General features: G+C 46.6%; 1 protein-coding gene across 1 annotated transcript; it reads right to left on the minus strand.

The window, feature by feature from the left end:
* Positions 1-360: 360 nt before the first annotated feature.
* LOC139703650 (ras-related protein Rab-12-like) lies at positions 361-10,074 on the minus strand. Its single transcript, XM_071607128.1, has 3 exons — positions 10,026-10,074; positions 997-1,531; positions 361-805 (listed from the first exon to the last, which is right to left on the minus strand). Exons 1-3 carry the CDS (start codon positions 10,072-10,074, stop codon positions 361-363), a joined length of 1,029 nt encoding a protein of 342 aa, XP_071463229.1.
* Between the last annotated feature and the right edge of the window lie 10,911 nt (positions 10,075-20,985).

Consider the following 20,985-nt stretch of genomic DNA (forward strand, 5'->3'; position numbering starts at 1 on the left):
CACATTCTCTCTTCTTATCAGAATATCTTCTGTCCTCATAGTATAATTAACAAGGACAATTATATTATTTAAGAAACATTATACTTTTCTTCTCTCCCATTCTTCATATTAGAAGTACTATGTTTCCCAGTGTATGTACACTAGACACTGGGGCTATGAATGAAATATAATTTGGAGGGAAATATGTAATTTATAACCCAAACTTACCCAGGATTGCATATTTGCATATTTACAAGTTAGTGTATAGCTCTGATTTGGAATATAAAGTGCGAAAGGAAATTGTCAAAATGATTGTAGTGCAGAATAGAATGTTTTTTCCCCTTTTCAGGAATCATTTCCACCTTGTTTCAAAGTAGCAAATCAACATCGGACCTGCGGTCTTGGTGGAGGCCATTCTGGCGGGATTTCAGGTTCTGGTTGTAATGAGAGAATGCTATTGGACAACTCATTCCTTAAAATATCCAGAGGCATCTTTTTCAGAATATCGTCAACAAGTTTCAGAAATATCTCGTCCACATTGAAGTTGTCCTTGGCACTTGCTTCACAGAACCGCATCCCAGTTATCTGCTGTGCAAACTTTTCACCTTGCTGTCTGGTGATTTCTCTGTCCGATTCACAGTCCAATTTATTTCCAACTAAGAGAAGTTCAGCGTCTTCTGAAGCATACTTATCAATCATCTTCATCCATTTTGGCAAATCATCAAACGTCTCCTTCTTAGTGATATCATGTACTAATATGATCCCCTTGGCACTTCTGTAATAAGCTGAGGTAATGCTGTTGAATCTCTCCTGACCTGCTGTGTCCCTCAGATACTCGGAAGGCGACCAATGCTGGCTCAGCTCCAGCAGTGCCCCAGACAGGGACATGGATGAAGGATGGAGACATGGCACTAACATTCAAGCGTTAGATGACCGGCGATGCCACAGATGAAGCAGCGATTAACGAAGATGAAAGCAAACACACACAGATGGTGGACAGTCAGAGCTGAGGGTAACCAGATCTGCAATCGAATTTTCTTTCCTCTTAGCTCTACAGTTTTGATTTTAAAGTCAACACCCACGGTGGACTTGCAGGCCTCGCAGAAGGTGTCGTCGGTGAAACGCTCCATTAGGCTGGTCTTTCCCACACCGCGGGAGCCGATGATGATGACCTGCAGCTTGAAGTCCGCCGGCCTGGGGGGCTGTTTCCTCCGACGCGCCTGGCCGCCGGTCAGCACCGCGAAGTCCGCGCCCAGGCCGCCGCCGCCGCCGCCGCCCCCGGCCCGCCTCTGCAGCGCGGCACCCGGATCCATGCAAGCATACGGCTCGCGCTCGGCCAGCCGCCCGCCCGCCTCGCGGCCGCGCGCCCCAGGCCCCGGCGCCCCCTTGGCCTCCGCCGCGCGCGGGGCCTCGGCCCCGAGCTCGGCGTCCGCCCACTCGAGCGGCCCCGGCGGCCCGCGGGCTCCCCGCTGCAGCTGCGCCGCCGGCCGGATTCCCGCGCCCCGCTCCCCGCCGCCGCCGCCGCCGCCGCCGCCGCTGCCGCCAGGTGAGCCTATTTAAGTATCTTTTAAATTGATCTCCATAGATACCCATAAAGTTAGAATTCACTGATATATATGTAGATAGAACAATTTGATCAATTCATTCCACCATTCCTTTTTCTCCCATCATTCTTCCCTTTTCCTCAGTTCCCTTCCTCTATTCCACAGATTTCCCTGCTTTGTTGTTGGGATTTCTTCCCTTTTTCCTAGTGTTGCTCTGCCACACATGAAGGAAAGCACTCAACCCTTGATTTCTGAGTCTGTCTTCTTCACTTAGCATGATGTTCACTAGTTCCATCCATTTTCCTGAAAGGGCCATGATCTCATTCCTCTTTATGGCTGCGTCAAACCCCATTGTGTGTTTGTACTGCATTTTCTTAATCCTTCATCTACTGACAGGCTTCTGGGCTAGACCATGACTGGCCAGAGTGTAAACACTGATGAGCCTGTTTCACTGTAGTATGCTGATTTTACTTCTTTTGGATCAATACCAAGGAGTATTATTTTAAAAATACTCACCAGGGATATCTGTTTTTGTGTTTAATATTCTATTTTTATCTTTGGCTTTGGTATGAAGTAACGCTAGTCTCAAAAAATGAGTTAGGATATATTTTCTATCTTTTATTCTTTAAGGGTTTTGTAAAAGTTATTATTTTTTATGGTACTGGGTTTGAACCCAGGCAGTTTATCACTGAGATCCATCCTCAGGTTTTTAATTTTCTTTCTTTTTTTTTTTTTTTTTAAGATAAAGTCTTGCTGTTTTGCTGAGCTTGGTGTCATTCTTTTAAACTTTTGAAGAATCAAATCTACATTTCTTTGATTTTTTATTATATTTTTTTATTTTGTTTTCCTTTTCTTTTATCTCTAATTACTCCATTCACTGCTAACTTTGCTTCTAATTTGTTTTGCTTGTTCTATGTCTTCAATGTGTAAAATTAAATGATTGATGTGAAGTCTTTCTTTTTTTTGAGTGTCAGTATTTTCAAATACAATTCTCCTTTTCCACTGGACTCACTGCATCCCTTCAGTTTTGGTGTGTTCTGCTTTTATTTTCATTTTTATAAATAAATTTTCTGATACCAATGGCAATTTCTTCCTTAACTGCCTATTTTCTCATGAGACAATGTTAATTTACACGTTTGTGTATTTACCATTTTTATTCTGTATTTTTCATGAGTTGCGACCCACTGAGTACTTCAAGTGTATCCCTTTCCTATCACTGGTGGAGTGATGTATATAGTAGGTCTATTGGTCCAGGTGGTATGTAGTGATGTTTTAGTTTTCTGTTTTCTTATCTGTTCTCTATTGTAGCTACTAAATAAATAGTAAAATACAGTTGTGTATTGTAGTAAATACAGTTGTGTATATAGTAATAGTAAATACAGTTGTGTATTGTAGTATATAAATACTAGTTCAGAGCTGTCTCTTCCTTTCTTTTTTGCTATTTTTCTAAAATTATTATGAAGCTCTGATATCTGGTGAAAATGTGCTAATGATTGTTAATCCCACATATGCATAATCTTTTATCATTATGTAATGGCCATTGTATTTTTAAAAGCTTTTGACTTTGAATTAATTTGCATTCTAATATTGTTATAGCATGCTCATCTCTTTCAGTTGCTGTTCATATGGAATGCATTTCTTCATCCTTTTGATTTTAGCCTATGTTTGTACTAAAATCTGAGTTAATACTCTAGGAGACAGAAAAATGTTGTAAGATTTTTTAAAATATAATTTGCTCACCAGGTGCGGTGACACTCACCTGTAATTTCAGCTGCTCAGGAGACAGAGGCAGGAGCATCTAGAGTCCAAAGCCAGCTTCCGCAAAAATGAGGCACTAAGAAACTCATTGAGACCCTGTCTCTAAATCAAATACAAAATAGGGCTGGGGATGTGGCTCATGGTTGAGTGCCCCTTAGTTCAATCCCTGGTACCAAAAAAAAAAAAAAATCCAATTTGCTAATGTGTGCATTTTGATTGGAAAATCAAATCCAGTTACATTTAATGATGTTAGTGATGGAGGACTTCTTCTTGTCAGTTGTTGTTTTCTATGTGTCTTGGAGCTCGTTTCATTCTTATTCATTTCTTTATTGATGCCCTTTGTGTTTGATTATTTTTTTTCTAGTGATGTTTTGATTCACTTTTCATTTGTACTAATGATATATAAATACATGTTTTGTGTGAGTGTGTGCATGTCTGGTTAACTTGGAAATGACATCTATCAACCTAAGTTTATCTTGGTTCATAACACTTTGCTTTAAAAAATACCAAATTTGATCATGCACAAAATTTCTACTTTCTTAGATTTGAACTTACACAGTACATTATTGATGTCACACATTGTGTATTAATATGTTGTCTATCAATTAATAACCTAAAATCATTTGGATTTTTTTCTTCTAAACAATAAAGAAAGTTAAATGTGGAGTATGAACTGAAAAAAAATCAATAGCTTTTATATTTTCTTTTACCAGAGAACTTTATTTTTATATGACTACATATCACTTTCTAATGTCATTTTTACTTTAATTTAATCATTTCATGTATAGTGATAATTAACTTGCTTAGTTTTTATTGTTTCTGGAATATCATTATTTCTCTCTTATTTTAAAGGGTAGTTTTGTGATATGTAAAATACTCAACTGATAGTTTTTCTTTTCCAATGCTAAATATATCAAACTTCTGTTCCATAGCATGCAAAGTTTCTTCTGAGAGACTGACCAGTAGTATTCTTGAGGATTAGTTTGATGTGATGCCTTTCAATATTTTCTTTGCCTTTGAATTAGAAACTTTGATAGTTATGACTCTTTGTCTTCATTTATTTGGATTTATCTTATTTGGAGTACACCAAGTATTGGATTTGCAGATATATTTGCATATATATTTATTTAAGTATATAAAGTTTTTGTATGTTTTTACAAAAGGTCTTACAATTTTTCTCCGCAAGCTGACATCATCCTTATATAAGTGTTTAAGAATATTAACTTTTTTTTTCATTTTCTTTCCTTTTTTGTTAGGCTTGATAATTTCAATTTTATCTGTTTTCCAGTTTCTTGATTCTTCTTTTTGTGTGTTTGAGTTTGATATTGAACATTTAAGTACATTTTTCAATTCATTTCTAACTTTTGGCTTTAGAATTTTTCTACTTTCTTTACAATTTCTATATTTTTGTTGGTACTCTCATTTTTTAAAGTTACAATTTTTCTATTTTGCTTTCATTCTCAGTATTTTCATTTAGCTTTTTGAATGTATTTAAAGCAATGGATATTAAGTCTTTGCCTAGTAAATCTGCAGTTGGTGTCTTTAGATTAGTATATGTAGATTTACATTTTTCCTTTAATGAGACACATTGACCTGTTTCTTTGTGTGTCTTGTGATCTTTTATTGAAGGAGGCTTTTTATAAGACATCAACTATCTTCTGTCATTGAAGAATATCTCTTTATGTGCTAGAACCATCTTTTTGAAAGCTCACTGAGGGCATTTTTTTTCTCAGCCTATATCTTCCATTCCCTGTGCATGTATCTCCCCACAATCCTCCCAAGTTCTTGGAAGTTTTATATGTCTTCACTTTCCTGAGATTATTATTTCTTCTTCTTCTTAGTAACTTAGTTCCTTGGCCTAAAATCTCTTGCCCCCACATATCTGCAGGTCTCACATATCCTTTGATCTTTCATTCCCATGGTGCCTGCCACAGAAATTTGGCAGTTTCCCACTTTGGGAGCCAAATTTGCTGCTATTGCTGTTTGAAATCTAAGTCAAGTGATACAGAAATAACTACTATGATGTCCCACAGATAGGACAGAATGCATCAAATTCTGTTCTTTTCCCTCCATCCCAAGGGAAGAAACTGAGAATAGAACTACTTCCTCTTGTTTATGTCATGATGTACAAGTGTGATAAAGAGGAGGAGGAGGAGGAGGAGGAGGAGGAGGAGGAGGAGGAGGAGGAGAAGAAGAAGAAGAAATAATGATTCTACAAATTTCTCTACTGGATGCTTTTGTTGATTGGACATCCAGAGGGTTCATATGGGTCATTGAAGAGTGTCCATAGTTCTTAAAAGGCTATTTTAGCCAATCTATAGATTTTCAATATTTCCATGGGGATTGATAGTTTGTTACTGCCTAGCCCACAATCTTGCTGACTTCCTATAATTTTGGCTAAAGGAAAGTTTTCCTGGTCTTTGTGTAGCCAGAAGAGAATACCTAATTTTGTGTAATGTCTTAAAAAAAAAAAAAAAAGAATATTTGTCTGACCATTTTGATGGCTGGTGAGTGCAAACATCATGGTACTGTTACCACTGTTTACCGGTGATGAGTCCTTGCTTCCCCAATGCTGACGTATAACACCAGAGAAGCACACCGAGGCAAGTGGAGAGTGGACAGTGGAAGCTTTATTAAAGGACAGCAGAGAAGACTTCTCCCTGGAAGAAGAAGGGGACCCGAAAGGCAGAATCTGTGGAAGGGCAAGGTCTTCCCTTTTTTATAGCTAAGGTCTTTTAGTCTTCCCACATTCCTGTCCTTTGTTTCCATTTATCCTGCAGTAATAGAATACAGGTGGGAAGGCCGAAAGGTGGGAGATAGGTGGGCAGGAGATAGGTGGGCTGGAGGAGCAACCTGGGCAGGAAGGCCTGGGGTGGTTTGATTAGCACCTCCCTGTTTGCTGGGAGCTGCTTCATTAACAGTTCCTTAGTATGCGTTCTGGGCTTTGGGGATATTAACATTTCAATTTCCCCAAGAGCCGCTCTGGTTTCCTGGACTCCATTCTCAATAATGGTCTCCATTTTATTTATCTTACTCTGTATTAGGCCGATTTACCTAACTACACTAACTTAAATCTGGCCTCAGTACCACCATTGAATATGGTAAAACAATGGAGAATCAAAAAGAGAACTGGCCATGTGAAGAAGGAGCACTGTGTGAGCCAGGAGGCATGAGGACAGGGAGGAAGTCCTTGGTCACCCTTTACAACAACCTGGTCTGACAGGAACGGATCTGGTCCTATCAGAGCCGCACTAGTCTCTCAATGGTTCTTCTCCTATGTGGAATCATTCAAGGCCTCACCACCTTGAAAGATCAGGCGAGGTGGGCAGCGACCAAAGGAGGCAGATTTAAAAACGCCACCAAACGAGGTTTTATTGAGACATCACTCCTGGGCGGAACTTGATTAGACTGACAAGTGGACAGGAGGAGGGTCTGAGGAGAAATGGGAGGGAGCTCGACCCGACTGGGATTTTATGGGCTCACGGCAGGGAGGGAAGGGCTTGGGACAGGAAAAGGTGTTTTAGAGTCCCTTGTCCCATTGAAGTTGGTCAGGGGAGTTGGCTGAACTCCAGGATAGGCCAGGGGGTTCTGCTGATTGACAGGCATTAGCCAGGAGATTCCGCTGATTGACAGGCGTTTCTGTAGGCGCCTGATTGATGTTTCTTTCAGCATGGGCTGCTTTGTTCTAAGTCATTGCCACCCACTTGATACACCTCCGGAATGTTCTAGTTCCATATTTTTTATTGGAGCATTAGAGTGGTGAATAATGAGACTCATTGTTACATATTCATACATGTGCACATATGACAATGTAATTCACCCCCATCGCTCCCCACTTTTCCACTTTCCCTCTCCTCCTCTCTCCACTGGACACTTTCCTATACTCTACTGTCTCCCTGTGATTTTCCTGAGGTCCACCCCACACACCTTTTTGTCCTTTCTAGCTTCCACATCTGAGATCATACATATGACTCTGGACTTTATGAGTTTGGCTTATTTTGCTCCATCTAATTTTCTCAAGCTCCATTCATTTTCCAGCAGATGACATAATGTCATGCTTCTTTATGGCTGAGTAAAAAAAGAAATGTGTATTACCACATACTGTTCATCCATTCATCCAAGGACCGACATCTGGGCTATTTGTGTAGTTTGGCTATTGTGAATTGTGCTGCTATGAACATGGATATGCATGTATCAGTACAGTATGCTGACTTTAATGCTTTAGGGTAAACACCGCCCATACTGTTAAACTGGGGACCATTCTCTAGCACATAAAACCTTAAAGGAAATACTCAAAAGGCATTCAAAACAGAGCATTATTTGTTTTTAATTATAATACAGAAATGAATGAAAAGTAACAGCAATGTAGATGATATTTGACATGCACAAAACAAACCCATCATCTTTCATTTAAAAAAATTAAATTCCACATAAGAGTTTTACTTGTGCATTGTTGAATATTAAAGAATGGTCATTGTGGTGTGTAGCAGGTAAAGCAAGTGAATATGAAGAAGTTAACCTGAGATTAACCCACATGGAGGTTGTAGTCTGAGCTTTGATTCTGCTTGCTGGTTGTTCTTAGCATGATTGGAAATGCAGTGCAGTTAGGGTTTCTTATCACCAAGCTGGTCCCAAAGCAATTTTATTTTCTACTAGTGAATATTTTATCATGGCAAAAAGCGAATTATCACATACATCATCAAACTGTTTAACCAGGACCTTGCAATTCATATTACCCACACCTGTGAGTGAAGAAATTGTTATTCATAAAATACTAAATATTAAAGCAGCTAAACTTTCGTGCATCTGCATTTATATCAAGTGTGACTTTATTCATCTGGGATTGGCTTCTCATTTCTGGAGGACTCAGTACAGATTACTCTGGTGTTTGGCCCAGAGCACTTTTCTGTTATCAGATCAATTAAGCCAGTATCATATTTTTGCCTCTGTATGTATGTAAGAGCCTGGGTGACAGGGTCGATGTCATGCTTACCCTCACATCCCAGGGTTGTATGTGTATGGACAATGTTTAACAAATGGTGCCAGGATGTTACGGCTAACCCACAGCATCCAGAACAATTGGGGATGACTGCTTTATTTTCGTATCACAAGATTTCTGCATAGTCCGCTTCCTTTATTTAAGGACTGTGTATACCCATTTTCAGAAAAGGATGAGCAACTGACTTGTAAGAATAAATTATGGAAATATATAACATCTGGTTCCCTCTATTTTTGAGATGACATACATTTCAGAGTTGCTAATTGGCAAAGAATAATTTGAAATGTATCTACAAAAATCATGCAACTTTAAATGAAAAAAGTTCTTGGAAAAATATTAGCTCCATAGCTCAGAAAATAAAAATTTCTCAATTATAGCCTTGTGATTTATAGAACATTAAAGAAAACAAGTACTTTACTAAGAAGTTTTTCCCTATTTTAATTAATAATTCTGGCAAAATATGGTAAATCTAAAACCATTGTTATGTGTTTGGAAAACAATTAACTACTTCTATATGGATCCACTTCACTGAAATGGAGCTTTCATTGCACCCAGGAGCAAGGATGGCAAGGGTGGTACAGAGGGGCACTAGGCAGACACTCTGCCGTCTGTGTCAATAGTGCCCACCCTGTTGGGGCTTCACCTAAAGCCTTAAAGCACAGTAAGGTGTTCTTTTTGGAGGGTCAACCTGGTTCTCTGTGGGTAGACAGAATTCATTACTGTGACTTTCAATGTATTAATTGCATTAACACTCAGGTGTATGGATTTAAAAACAAGATATGACCAAAAATATTAAAAAGACATTTCAGGAAAACAAATATGTTAGAACCTGTTTTTTTCACTTTCAAATTCAGTTTTTTAAATTCCAGAAAAACTGTGGATGCCCCTGAGCTAAGTGTTCCCTCTTTTGATGGCACACTAGTTTGCATTATGTCCACCTGTCTGTAGGACTTCTCCAAACAGTAACCAGTATGAGGATATTGGATGGCACGTGCTCTCTAGAAGGAGAGAAAGTATCCATCACTTTGTGGGAGAGAGGACTGCAAGGTAGAGCCAGACTCTCCTATACCAGCGAACCAAAGCTCAGATACAGAAAACTCAAGGAATATTAAGTAGAGATTGTTCCTGAGAATCTATGGAAATGATTATAATTTCTGACAACTTTGGTTGAAATCAAACTGGAGACCCTCGTTTATCAAGCCCTGGAGACATTCACTGTCCTTCACCATCATACTCAGCTCCCGGCAGAGTCAGCACAAGTGACGTGTATCACAGAGGATCATGGATGATCATGCAAACACCCATAAGTAAACCTATAAAGTGAGACCCATAAGTAAAGAGCAGAAAGACCAGCAGAGTAGAGGGAGGGGCAGGGGAGGGAGGAGAGAGGGGAGTGAGGACGGAGTATACTCCATGCTTTATAATTATGTCAACATGAATCTTGCTGTCATGTATAACTAAGAGGGACCAATAAAGAAGAGGGACAAAAGGAAGAATCATGGCAGCTGAGTAAGGAGCCTGAGTAGCCAGTCTGGAGATTTGCTGCCACTGGGCCAGTGAAGGAGGCGCTTCCTGCGAAGTCCCTTTCCCACCAGGGGCAGTGTGGTGGCTAATTGGCTCTATTCCCCTGGTATTTACCTGCCTACTCAGGGAATCCCTGTAGAGCAGCAGCAGCGTGAGTAGAAGTCCTGGCCCTGGGGTCACATCCCCTGCTGAACAGGCCCCAGGGTCACACTGTCTCCTACCTGGCTCCTCTCCACAGATGTCACTTCTGTGAGGGCTGGCTGCACCCATGTGTCCAGATTGTGCTCCTTGGGTCTGCCCTGAAGCTCAGGAGAGGCAGTAGGTGATGCAGGGAAGTCAGAACACATGCTAAACCCACCTTCTTATGAGAGGTGCTACCTAACTGGTAAATTAATCCACTGATATGGACTATCTGCAGTAACTATAGGCAGGTGGGGTGTGGCTGGATGTAGTTCCTATGTCCCTTCCTGGTCGATGGTCACTCAACTACCTTGTCACGGGGGGTAGAGACTCAGAATCAACACACAGACTTCGGGAGCTGGTGAGAGAACTGGCTGGAGAACCACCTCAAGTCGTTGTCGACTAGCTCAGTTTATTTTTGGAATGCATACAACTGTTATAGGGTTTGAGTGGGGCGTGCCCGTCAATCATACATAAGCAAGATAATATCCACGAGCAAATCATCTTCTGCCTAGTGTAACCGAACTGTGAGGAAACTCTAAATATTGCTGCCCTGGTGGAAAGCAATCTGGAAGGGTCTTTATCCCTAAGGGAGGGGGCTTAATGAGTCAGGGTTTTCATGCCCTGAAGCCGCTGACTCTCAGTTTCCTGGCCCAGTAGTTTGGCAACACTAACCACAAGTGCTGAGGATGTGGTTTCACCCCATCCTGCTGGCGCTCCTGTCAGGCCTGAACGAATGTGGATATTTCAAGCACATCCAAGCTGCTCGTAGCTGCTAACTGTGACTGAAAGTTATTCCAACAGCTGGAGGATGCGCCTTTGGGGTTTATATTTTGTTCCTGGTGAGCAAAGCATGCTTTCTCTCTCTCTCTGCTCCCAGTTCCCTGAGGAAGCCACTGCCCAGGTCTTTTCTTCTTTTCTCCCAGAGCCCCCTTGGCTTTCTCACCCCTTCCCCACAACCTCCTCACATGCTGTGACGACCACATTCCCCATGTCCTAACCTCCTGGGAGTCCAGGAGTTCCCCAGAGGCAAATGCTGCTTACTCATATGAGTGACTTTGAGATGGAACAGGGGAGTGTGGCCCATGGACATCTTTGGGCCAGCTTTCCCAAGCTATGTTCCTGACACCATTTCCACAAGACTGATGTTTGCCTGGTGATCAGCAGGGGGCACTGTGGCTCTTCCCAGGGTCTGTGCACTGGGGCTGCTGCTGCTGCTGTGCAACCTCCCAAATCCCCAGGGCTGGAATGTGGGTGCCTGACTCTGCTGACAGGGACTCACCAGCTGTGCCCCTCTGGACTGGACAGTCTCCTGCTCACTGTTGTGCAAGGTCCCAGCAGCTGCCTTGGCCATCCCATAGCCAACCTGAAGAACTAACCCATCAGCACCCTGTGTGTAGACGCTCCATCTCCTGCATGGAGCAGAGATCACCAAGAGTGGAAATCAGTTTTTCATGGACCGTCACAGTCCTTTAGCTCAAAATGTGGTCATTTTTCAGGCCATTGGGGAAGATGAGAGTGACTTGAGCCACCCAGCCCATCTCTGGGGCTCCAGGGGGCTGATTCCACCTGGACTCCCTCCTCCTGTGCTCCTCTTACACTGACAGGTCAGGCCGGCCTCAGAGACAGGGACAGCCTCAGCATGTGTCAGCTCCTCTGCCTCAGACCACCAAGCAGTTTACCTCTGGCCTCCATTCCATCACTCCTGTCTGTCTGCAGGTCCCTCCCCAGCCTGTGGTAGCCCATCACCTTTGAGTGTCTATCTGCAGGTCCCTTCTCATTCTCTGCCGGTCCATCACCCCTAAGTATCTGTCTGCAGATGCCTCCCCAGTCTCTGCTGGTCCATCACCCCTGATGTCTATAGGTCCCTCCCCAGCCTGTGCTGCCTATCACCCCTGAGGTCTGCAGGTCCCTCCCCAGCCTGTGCTGGCCCATCACCCCTGAGGTCTGCAGGTCCCTCCCCAGCCTGTGCGGGCTCAGCCTTCCTCCCCCTCTGCATCCCCTGGAGCATGGGTCAGACTCGCCTGCACCCTAGCAGTGGCCTCAGTCCTGGTGACTGAAGAACATGCAGGTTCCAGCAGAAGCCAGGGAGCCCTCCCAGGTACCTCTTCAACTACACCGATGCAGACAAGGCACTTCTCTTGATCCAAAGATGTGCAGGTGAGCTCAGGTATTGTGTCGACCTCTGGGCTCTAGATGGAGGATGAGGCCACTGTTCCTGTAGCCCTCCAAGCTGGGTTCCTAGGACATCATGGTACTCCAGAGCCATGGGGGAGTTGGGATCAGCTTCCCTGCACTCTCCTGGTCTGCTGCAGGCAGCCCTCAGCGGGCTCTAAGGAGGTGACTTCTGTGTCATATTAGACCCTGATTTCCTTGGCAGAGTAGATCTGATGACGTCACAGACCTTTAGCTCAAAATGTGGACTGTTCTATCACCAGCACCTGCCTGATTCCAGACTTCAGAGGCAGGAATTTCATCCTTGGAGATCAAAATCTCCCAAAGGACACTTTGGAGTAAAACAAAAAGAGGTGATTCCACCTACTCCTCAGTCAGCCTCGAGGAATGACCCCAAAAGTCCTCTAAGTGCTTCAACTAGTTTTGTGGAAAAAATACCAACATGAAGAAAGAAACTGTTTCCTAGAAATAAGCCACCAGCTAGTCAAAAATAAGACTGTGTTCTCTCCAGCGTATGTCCTTGGCACCTCTATTGGGAGCCACTTGGCTGTCCCTGTGGGCTTGGTTCTGCAACTCAGTTCTGTCCCACTGGTCTGTGTACCGTGCTGTTTAGTTGACTCTGCTGTGTCTGGAAATGACAGATTGTGGTGTTTACCACTTTTTTATTTTTAATCCAAATTGCTTTGGATATTTGGGGTCTTTTTTGAGCTTGCATAGGAATCGTTTTTCTTATTCTGTGAAGAATGTAATTGAATAAAATAAGAAATATTTAAGAAAAAAACTGAAAAAAAAAGAAAGTCTCAAACACGGAAAACCAATACAAACTCTCTGAGAACAATACAAGAAGTATAAAATAAAGCAGAGACCTGCTAGTTTATGTTTCAAGACACTAAGTGTTGTCACGTGAGGCTCCCTGTTTCCCCACAGAGGTCCCTGCCCAGCTTTGCCAGCTCCATTGATGTGGACCCAGAGCTGAGTCCTCCCAGGTCCCAGGACAAGCCTTCTCAGGTCCTGCCTCCCAGAAAGGAAGCACATCTCTGTCAGAGGGAGGAAGCTGGTGGTGGGGAGCCATGAGCTCATAGTGTCCCAGGGAGCGTGGCTTCTAGCCACTGCAGCTCAGCACCCTGGGGTGGACACAGGCACTGCTGCACACCCACACACCTCCCCCTGCAGTTGGGAGGGCCATTAGAAAACTCCACACTGTCACCACTTAGGGCTGAGCCTCAGCTGCAGAGGCCTGGGGAGCCACGTACAGCCCAGGAACACTGATAGGGAAGGTGTGAGGGTCACAGCAGGGGAAGGTACAGCAGAGGTCCCAATCCCCAAAAGCCACCTGTGGGCTGGTGTCCTGCTTGAGAGCGTGCACAGGCAGCTCTGGGCCGTCCTGTGGAGGAGGGTGCTGAGGTGAGTCCACATGGACCCTGTCCTACAGGCTCAAGCAGGAGAGGCCCTGCTCTGCACCTGCCCTGTGGTCCTCATGGGCCCGGCTGTGTGGTTTGAAGGTCAGGATTCCTACATGGGAAGGACACAAGAGGAGACACAGCACATGACACCGATGAAGCCCATGTCCACATCCACAGTCAATGATACCCTCCTTACAGGAGACAAGCAGGTAGAAAAGGACGCTGTTGAACTGGCGGGGATGGGTGAGCCCACCATCAGGATGGCACAGAGCTGCTGTTCCACCAGGGACACAGGAAAGTCATTGACTCCCACGGGCTCTTTCTACGTGGGAATTATGGTGAGTGGCGCCTGTGGCCACAGCTCTGACACCACTAGGGTCTAGCGGTCACCAACAGGGAGCCACCTGGACAGGCCAAGGTGCTCAGCAGAGGTGAATAGGTTCTTATCCTACTCAGGAGGCTGTCACAAAATGCCACCACCAGGTGGCTCATGAACAGGAGATTTACTGCTCACAGTTCGGGAGCAGGAAAGTCCATGGTCAATGTCTGAGAGGTCCTTCCTCTTGTGCTCTAAGAGAATGAAAGTGTCAAGAACACCTATAGCTTTTCTCTGAGGGCCCTGACTCACTTATGATGGCCCTGCCCTCATGTCCCCACCACCCAGGTGAACATTTGTACACATCCTAAAGTTATGCTGAGATTTAAAAACAGGATCCCGAAGGGACCATAAATATCCTGTCTCTGGCCAGGGGCTGTAGTATGGGTACTGGAGACGGCTGGCCTCAGTTCCAGTTTGAGCTCAGCTGTGACACCAGGGCCTGTGGTCCTTCCCACTCTGCCCTCTTGAAAATGTCCCCCAGAAAAATAGAGCAATGGTATTCCTAGAGGAGCTTCTCTTAGGGCTCATTCCACGAAACAGGTGAACACAATTCAAGGGCTGGGCCTTATACACACAATGGTGTCCACCCATGATGGCTGTCTGTCCTAAACAGGCTGGATATACTCAGCCAGGAGGGGTACACAGAGACTTCTAGTGGCCTTTGCCGCGGCTGAGGGCTCTCTCCAGGTTCACAGCTGAATGTGCACAGCTGCATTCAGCATCTGGGGTGAGCACAGCTAAGAAGCTCCAGCTCTGGCACACTCTCCAGGACCTGGGGCCACACCAGCTCCAGGGCTTGCCCTGCACGTGGCTGAGTTGCTACAACCTCACCACACTTAGGGGATTCTTCAGGTGACCTGACCACGAGGGCATCAGTGCACCAGGAGTAAACAGCCAGAAGACAACCCTGAGGTTGCTGAGCAAGACCTGAAGTCCAGCAGAGAAGAGGGCTCCTTACCACTCTGCACCTGAGCTCCCTGGGACAGCATCCCCTCCACATCCAGGGTCTGGGAAGCCATGAGAGATCCAGGTCTATGAGACACCTGCACTGGGGGTCAGCACCAGACCCCATCCAAAGATTTTGTGCTCCATTCTCAACAGGTGTTACCCAGGCAACCCCAGGGCTGACATGTGTCAGAGGCAGATTCAGGAGACAACTGATCTGGTGGGAAAGACACCTTGACAGCAGAGCAAGATGGCTGGGAGTCAAGCACTCAAAGCCCATAGACATAACAGCTCTTTTACTACACCATTAGCTGCTGAAGGTGAAAAGTCACATTTCTTTTTCTTTCTGATTTCACAGCCTCTTGATCTGTCTCCAGCTGAGCAGTTATACTTCAGTGACTCCCAGGAACGCCCTTCCCTTGGGTCCTGTCTCACTGTTGGAATCTACCTGGAGTTTCTTCATGGTCACTACTGGAATCATATCTTCTATTGACAGAGGACCTTTGGAGACACAGTGGGAAGTCGTTAGCTGTCCACACTGTCCACACCTCGCCCTGCTCCTCCCCTGGCTTCTCAGAACTCACCTGGGCTCTGTGTGGTCAGAGATTCAGCAGTCAAGGCTCACATCTGCAAAACCTCACAACTCAAGGTGACACTCCCACATGCCTAGGATCATTGCAGCCCTCAGAGCCAGTCCTGTGAGCTGCAGCTGCAGCTGCAATGGACACACTGTGTTAAGGACTCCAAGGAAGGAACCCAGGCCAGGCCCAGACCTCTGCCCACCAGACAGTTCTGAGAGGGTGGGAGTTTCCTCTGCATGGGAACAGCACTGTTGGACCCTGGACTGTGTTTAGTTTGGGGGAAGGACTGGGATGGTTACTTTGTTTCATGGTAATTAATGTAAATTCAGCAGGCATAGTTGCCTCATGTCCACCACTCAGGGGAGGGCTCCTCTGGAGATGACACTAAGATGGGACCTCTCCTCCCCTGGTTCCTTACAGGTATTTATCAATAGCTTGCAAGTGCAGAATTGCCTGCCTCTCTCTGAGGCCTGGGGACACAAAGGTCAACATCAAGGTCCTAGAGGACTTCGCAGCAGGGGGAACATTTGTACAGATATAAAGATCTGGGTTCAGCCACCCTTGAGCTGGATGGGGGCAGAAGGAGCAGGAAAGGGGTCACAATGCTCTGTCCAGGAGTCCCCTCACCATCCCTAACCCTGGATCACACCTTGAGCAGGACCCTGGATTAGCTGAGGAGGGTCCTTTTCACACCCGAGCTGGACCAGATGTTTACAGGGTGTATCATCAGTCTTGCCCTGAGCCTTAGATGGGATGCTCAGGGCTGAGATCTGGATGAGGAGGAATAATGAGGACATAGTATCTGCCTATGCAGTGGCCACCATGGCCACAGTTCATCTGTCCAGCAAAGAGAGGACACAGAATGCTCTGAACCTGAGCATTTCAAGATGATTCAGATAAACCTTCAAACTGATGACCTCTGTGCCAAGAGCAGCACCAGAACCAGCTTCACCCTGGGGTCTGCCCTGCCTTGCTGACCTCAACCAGCACTGGGTCCCTGCCTTCCCCACCTGTATGAAAACTAGAATGTGCTGGGGCTGCCCTGGCCACCTGGGTGCGATCTCTCCAAACAGACACCATTCTGGGCCAATCAGTGATCCATGCTGTATGGACAATGATTGGCAGGAGACCCGAGACTAGCTAGAGGCAAAAACTGGGTTCCACAGAGGAAAAGGACTAGGTCTCTGTCTCTGTCCCATCCTGGTGACCCATCTTTCCTTGCCCCTCTGATCAGAGAACTGCTGACCTGACCTGCATCCCCTGCCTCTGCCAGTGGCCCTGAGGGGAGGAGCAGGAAGCAAGCTCCAGCCTCCAGGCTTCAAGGGAGACTTGCACAAGTGCTCACAGCAGACACAGGGCTGCCCCTGCTCCCTGTGCCTAGGGAGGGACACAGTGTCCAGGCACCAACAGCCTGGGCTGGGGCAGGCCATGCTGTGCTCATCTCCTCCTATTAGCACAGGGAACCCCCCCACCTCCCCTCCCAGGCCAGGTGTCCTGCTATCTTCCTGCTGCCCCTAGAAATCCTCCCTCTGCAGCCCAAGGCCAAGGGCTGCTTGCAGGTGCCCTCATTTACATGTCAATCCCACACAGCAGGGCCCCCCTCAGTGCCCCTCGCAACCTAGGATCCAGAGGAAAAGGACTTCCAGGGCAGTGTGGCCTTGAGAAGGGAGCTGCAGATCTGGGCCAACAGGAGGCATTTCCCAGTCCAGTGGTCTCAGCTTGTGCTGACCCCTGCAGACCATCCGGTGCTAATTACTATAATGTACTACTCCCCAGGAATTGGCAATGCAAAGGGAAAACCAAACCTGAGTCCACTTATATTTACATTGATCTGAAACACAGTCTTTTGTTCAGTCCTACAGAAGAGCCCAGGATGTACTTCCCCAGGGAGGCTGGACAGGGACACTGGGGACTGTCCTATCACAGGCTGAGGTCACCCTCCCTCCTACACAGAGCCTGCCTTTCCTTTCCTCCTCCCAGGAAGGAGGCCATGTCCCACCCTGACCCTCAGCCTCTGAAGGAGGCCTCTCTCCTCTGCTGGTCACAGTGTTTCTGGCACCACACAGACACCACGGTGGGTGCCAGACATGAGAGAAAGATTGTCCACATGTGGTGACATTTATATTTGGGGTGACATGAAGTGAAGAGTCACAGCTCAGGTGGGGAAGCCTGGAGTGAGCCTCCCAAGGCCTCCTCAGGCTCCTCCTCTCTCAGATCCCCACCAGGGCTGGGTGGCATGTGCTGCCCTGGGTCTAGCTGCAGAAGGAAGGAGCCCTGCCCAGCTCTCCAGGTGTTCAAGACCAGGTCAGGGCATTCTGATCCCTCCTGCAAAACCACATTCAGGGAAAGAGGGAAGAGACAAGTGTGAAGCCCCAGGGGACCCCACCACTGGATGCCACATCATATGGAAGGGCAAGGACGCTGAGATCCTGCAGACTCAGTCTTGGTCCATGCCCCACATGGGGGGGGGGGGTAGCCACAGGGGTGAACATCCTAATGGGTGCTGAGCCCACAGCAGAGGTTAAAGTACCCTCAGGAAGATGGTTGTGGCAGAGTGTGTGGGACTTGGAGGTGAGGACCTGCCTGCAGCACAGTTCCCCACCCAGGTCCTGTGGGCAGCAGGGTCCTCCAGCTCCCCTGGCCTTTGCTGTACCCTCTGAAGTAAAGCCTGATGTGGTGGCATACAGTGAACTCATGATTTGCGTGTGAACTGTGTGTATTGAAGTATGAAAGTAATCTGAAGTATGAAGTTAATTTGAAGTTTATACACTCACTACACCCACATTGTAATCAGGAAATCAGGATGTGGGATTTGCTTGTTTTACTTCAGGAGTAGAGTCTACCAATTTTGCTGTTATAGGAAATCTGAGCCTAGAGCATGTGCTGCTCAGGAGACACCACACAGATCCATCAGTGGAAATGGCAGGCAAACCCACATGCCTGAGGACTAATGGTCTGTTCAAAGGGGCCCAAGATTCCTCACCCACAAGGTGAGTTTTGTCCCCACGTCCCAAGCCCTCCCCAGCAACAGCAAGCAGGAGGGAGGCTCCCAGGCCAGAGCCAGCAGGAAAGCCCACCTTTCTCCTCACCTAGGGCTTCCCTCAGTGAGGATGGTTCCAGATCCTTCTTGTTTACAGTTGATCCTGAGACCAAGGCAGTTACAGGAAACACTGAGACTCAGGGGAGGCTGGGCACTGTGGGCCTAGGCCTGAGTTCTCCTGTCCAGTGAAAGGCCCCGAGGCAGGTGCAGTGCCCCCAAAGAAAGACAGTGATGTCACCAATTCTCATGTGTCTTGATGGAAAATTACAAGCCTCTTGATCCAGGAGGAAGATGGGGGCTCAGGACACGTCCCTCCCACACAGCTGACAGGCTGGTGCTGCCATTGGCATGCCCCCTTGGCCCAGTGTCACATGATGAGAGAGGCAGTCCACCCCACCAAGGAAACCTCCATGTCATCTGTCATGTGTGATGTCAGATTTCCATATGAGTTCATTTGAAAATAAGATAAACCAAGAAAAAATTTCCCATCTTACCTCGGCATTAGAGGGGCCTCTTCCTGCAGCAGGGCCCCAGGAGGCCAGGAGGACACAGAGTACCTGTCAGCAAGCACATTGGTGGGGCTGCTCATGAATTCCTCAGGGAGTTGGCTCCATGTGGACACAGGACCAGAATGGACAGAGGAGTTTGCTTCACCAGCCTGGACCGAGCTGCTGCTGGGCCACTGTCCTGGGCAGAAGAAGCCTGGAGAGGGAAGGGAGGACAGGAATAGGGCTCAGGTCCTCAGCTGTGCAGCTGAAGGACACTTGGGTCAGCCTGAAATGTTGAGTCCACAGATGGCCCTGGCCTGTGAGCAGTGCTTTCCTGGACGCTCATGACTCCATTCCTCCTAGTGGCCCATACAAAGTTCCTAGTCCGGGGTGGAATTGCTGCTGAGATTGAGAGTTTAAATTTGGATGCCAGTGTTTACTCGTGCCCCATAGAGCCTCCTGAGTCAGAGTGGGGTTTCAGGGAGGTTGTGGAGAGGGCCCTCAACACACCTGCAGATAGTGTGAGTGGGGACCGTGTTCCTGTAGATGAGCCAGTGCAGAGCCAGAAGAAGAGCAGAGGGCCTGAGCCCCTGGGTGCTGGTGCAGAGGGCCTGGGCTTAGAGCAGCCTGGAGCCACATGGATGGTACATGTCATGCAATCCTGTGTCCTGGGTCCTCTGCTCTGTCATTTGAACACTGAAATGTGCCTCCTTATTTGTATCATGAGGCTGAATGTAACCAGATGCAGGTAAAGCTTTAGCATAAAATGGCTGGCTCAGCATAAGCATGCATGGCCTTTCAATTTTAAATATCTGGGAGAGAAAGTCACACACTGGCTAGTGGCTGCCTCCAGGGAGGGAGTTGGTGATTAAAGGCAGGGGAGGGGGAAGGGCTCCTCTCCTCCACTGTTGGGTGTGGTGATCTGCAGCTTCTGGGAGCTTTTGCATCATGGCTTATGATCTCCAGGTCAACCTGCGACATGGTCTGAGTAGAAATGCTGACACCTGCTTTACAGTTAAGGACAGTGATATTTAGAGGAAAGAAGTGACATAGTACAGTAACAACATTAATAAGCAACGGATCTGAGACAGTTAAGTTTTTGCTTCTCTGGCGTGAGAGACCCCCAAACCCAAGACTCCTTTTGTCTTGCCATCAGCTCCCCCTACTCGTTCAAACATTGTGACCAATGATTTCTGCAGGGACAACAGCTGACACCTTAGAATAGGTGGCTGAGCCATGAGGGCTCAGGTCCTTGAATAGCCTCTATCTCTGTTTTCAGTCCCTGACCCCAAATGGGATGTATACATCAATGGAAGCTCCTCTGGAGGACCAGTTCACAGTGCCAGCTGCCTCATGGTGGATCTTCTTGGTGATGAAGACAGCACTCAGGGACCAGTGTCCACTAAGCTCCAAATGAATCAGAACACAGGACATTCCAAACCAACTGTCACTGACAGGAGTCACTTCCTTTCAACTGACAAGGCTGGGCAAGCAGTTCCTGGTGACTCCTCTATAAGTGTCACTGGGCTTGTGTTTCTGTAGCTACTGAAGTAGGTCTGTGGTCCTCACTGTGTCACTTAACCTGGATTGAGAGCTGTCTGTGCAGCCTAGACCAAGTCCTGCTGTTGACAGACACGGGCTGTGGCTGCTCTGAGTGTGCCCTGATCACTTCTTCCTCACCATGGGTGTATCTGCACACTGTCATCCCTCCTGAGACCCCTCAGTGGCAGGAGACATAGCCCAATCTTCTCCTGGAGGTACCTTTCAGCAGCCTTAGCCTGAGACCTCACCCCAGGACAGGTTCTGGGGACCACCCTGTTCTTCCCTTCCTTTTGTCTCCAAAGGTCCACTTAACTGGGAAGCACTGTCCCTTCTCTCTAATGGAAGCATCCTGCTCCCAAATAGTGGTGATCTTGTCCTTACAATTCTGTGAAGTTCCCATGATAAAAACATAGTTTTTAAATTTTAGTCTGTGTTTCATGATCATGCC

The sequence above is a fragment of the Marmota flaviventris genome (assembly GCF_047511675.1).
Source record: "Marmota flaviventris isolate mMarFla1 chromosome 5 unlocalized genomic scaffold, mMarFla1.hap1 SUPER_5_unloc_1, whole genome shotgun sequence".
Classification (NCBI taxonomy): Eukaryota; Metazoa; Chordata; class Mammalia; order Rodentia; family Sciuridae; genus Marmota; species Marmota flaviventris.

What these genes read in the sequence shown, in the direction of transcription:
- LOC139703650 (XM_071607128.1), bottom strand. Translation starts at nt 10,074, where the DNA reads ATGGGTGCAGCCAGCCCTCACAGAAGTGACATCTGTGGAGAGGAGCCA. An exon ending in CATCTGTGGAGAGGAGCCAG is followed by an intron (nt 1,532 to 10,025) that starts GTAGGAGACAGT and finishes ATACTTAAATAG; the next exon opens with GCTCACCTGGCGGCAGCGGC. An exon ending in AAAATTCGATTGCAGATCTG is followed by an intron (nt 806 to 996) that starts GTTACCCTCAGC and finishes CGAGTATCTGAG; the next exon opens with GGACACAGCAGGTCAGGAGA.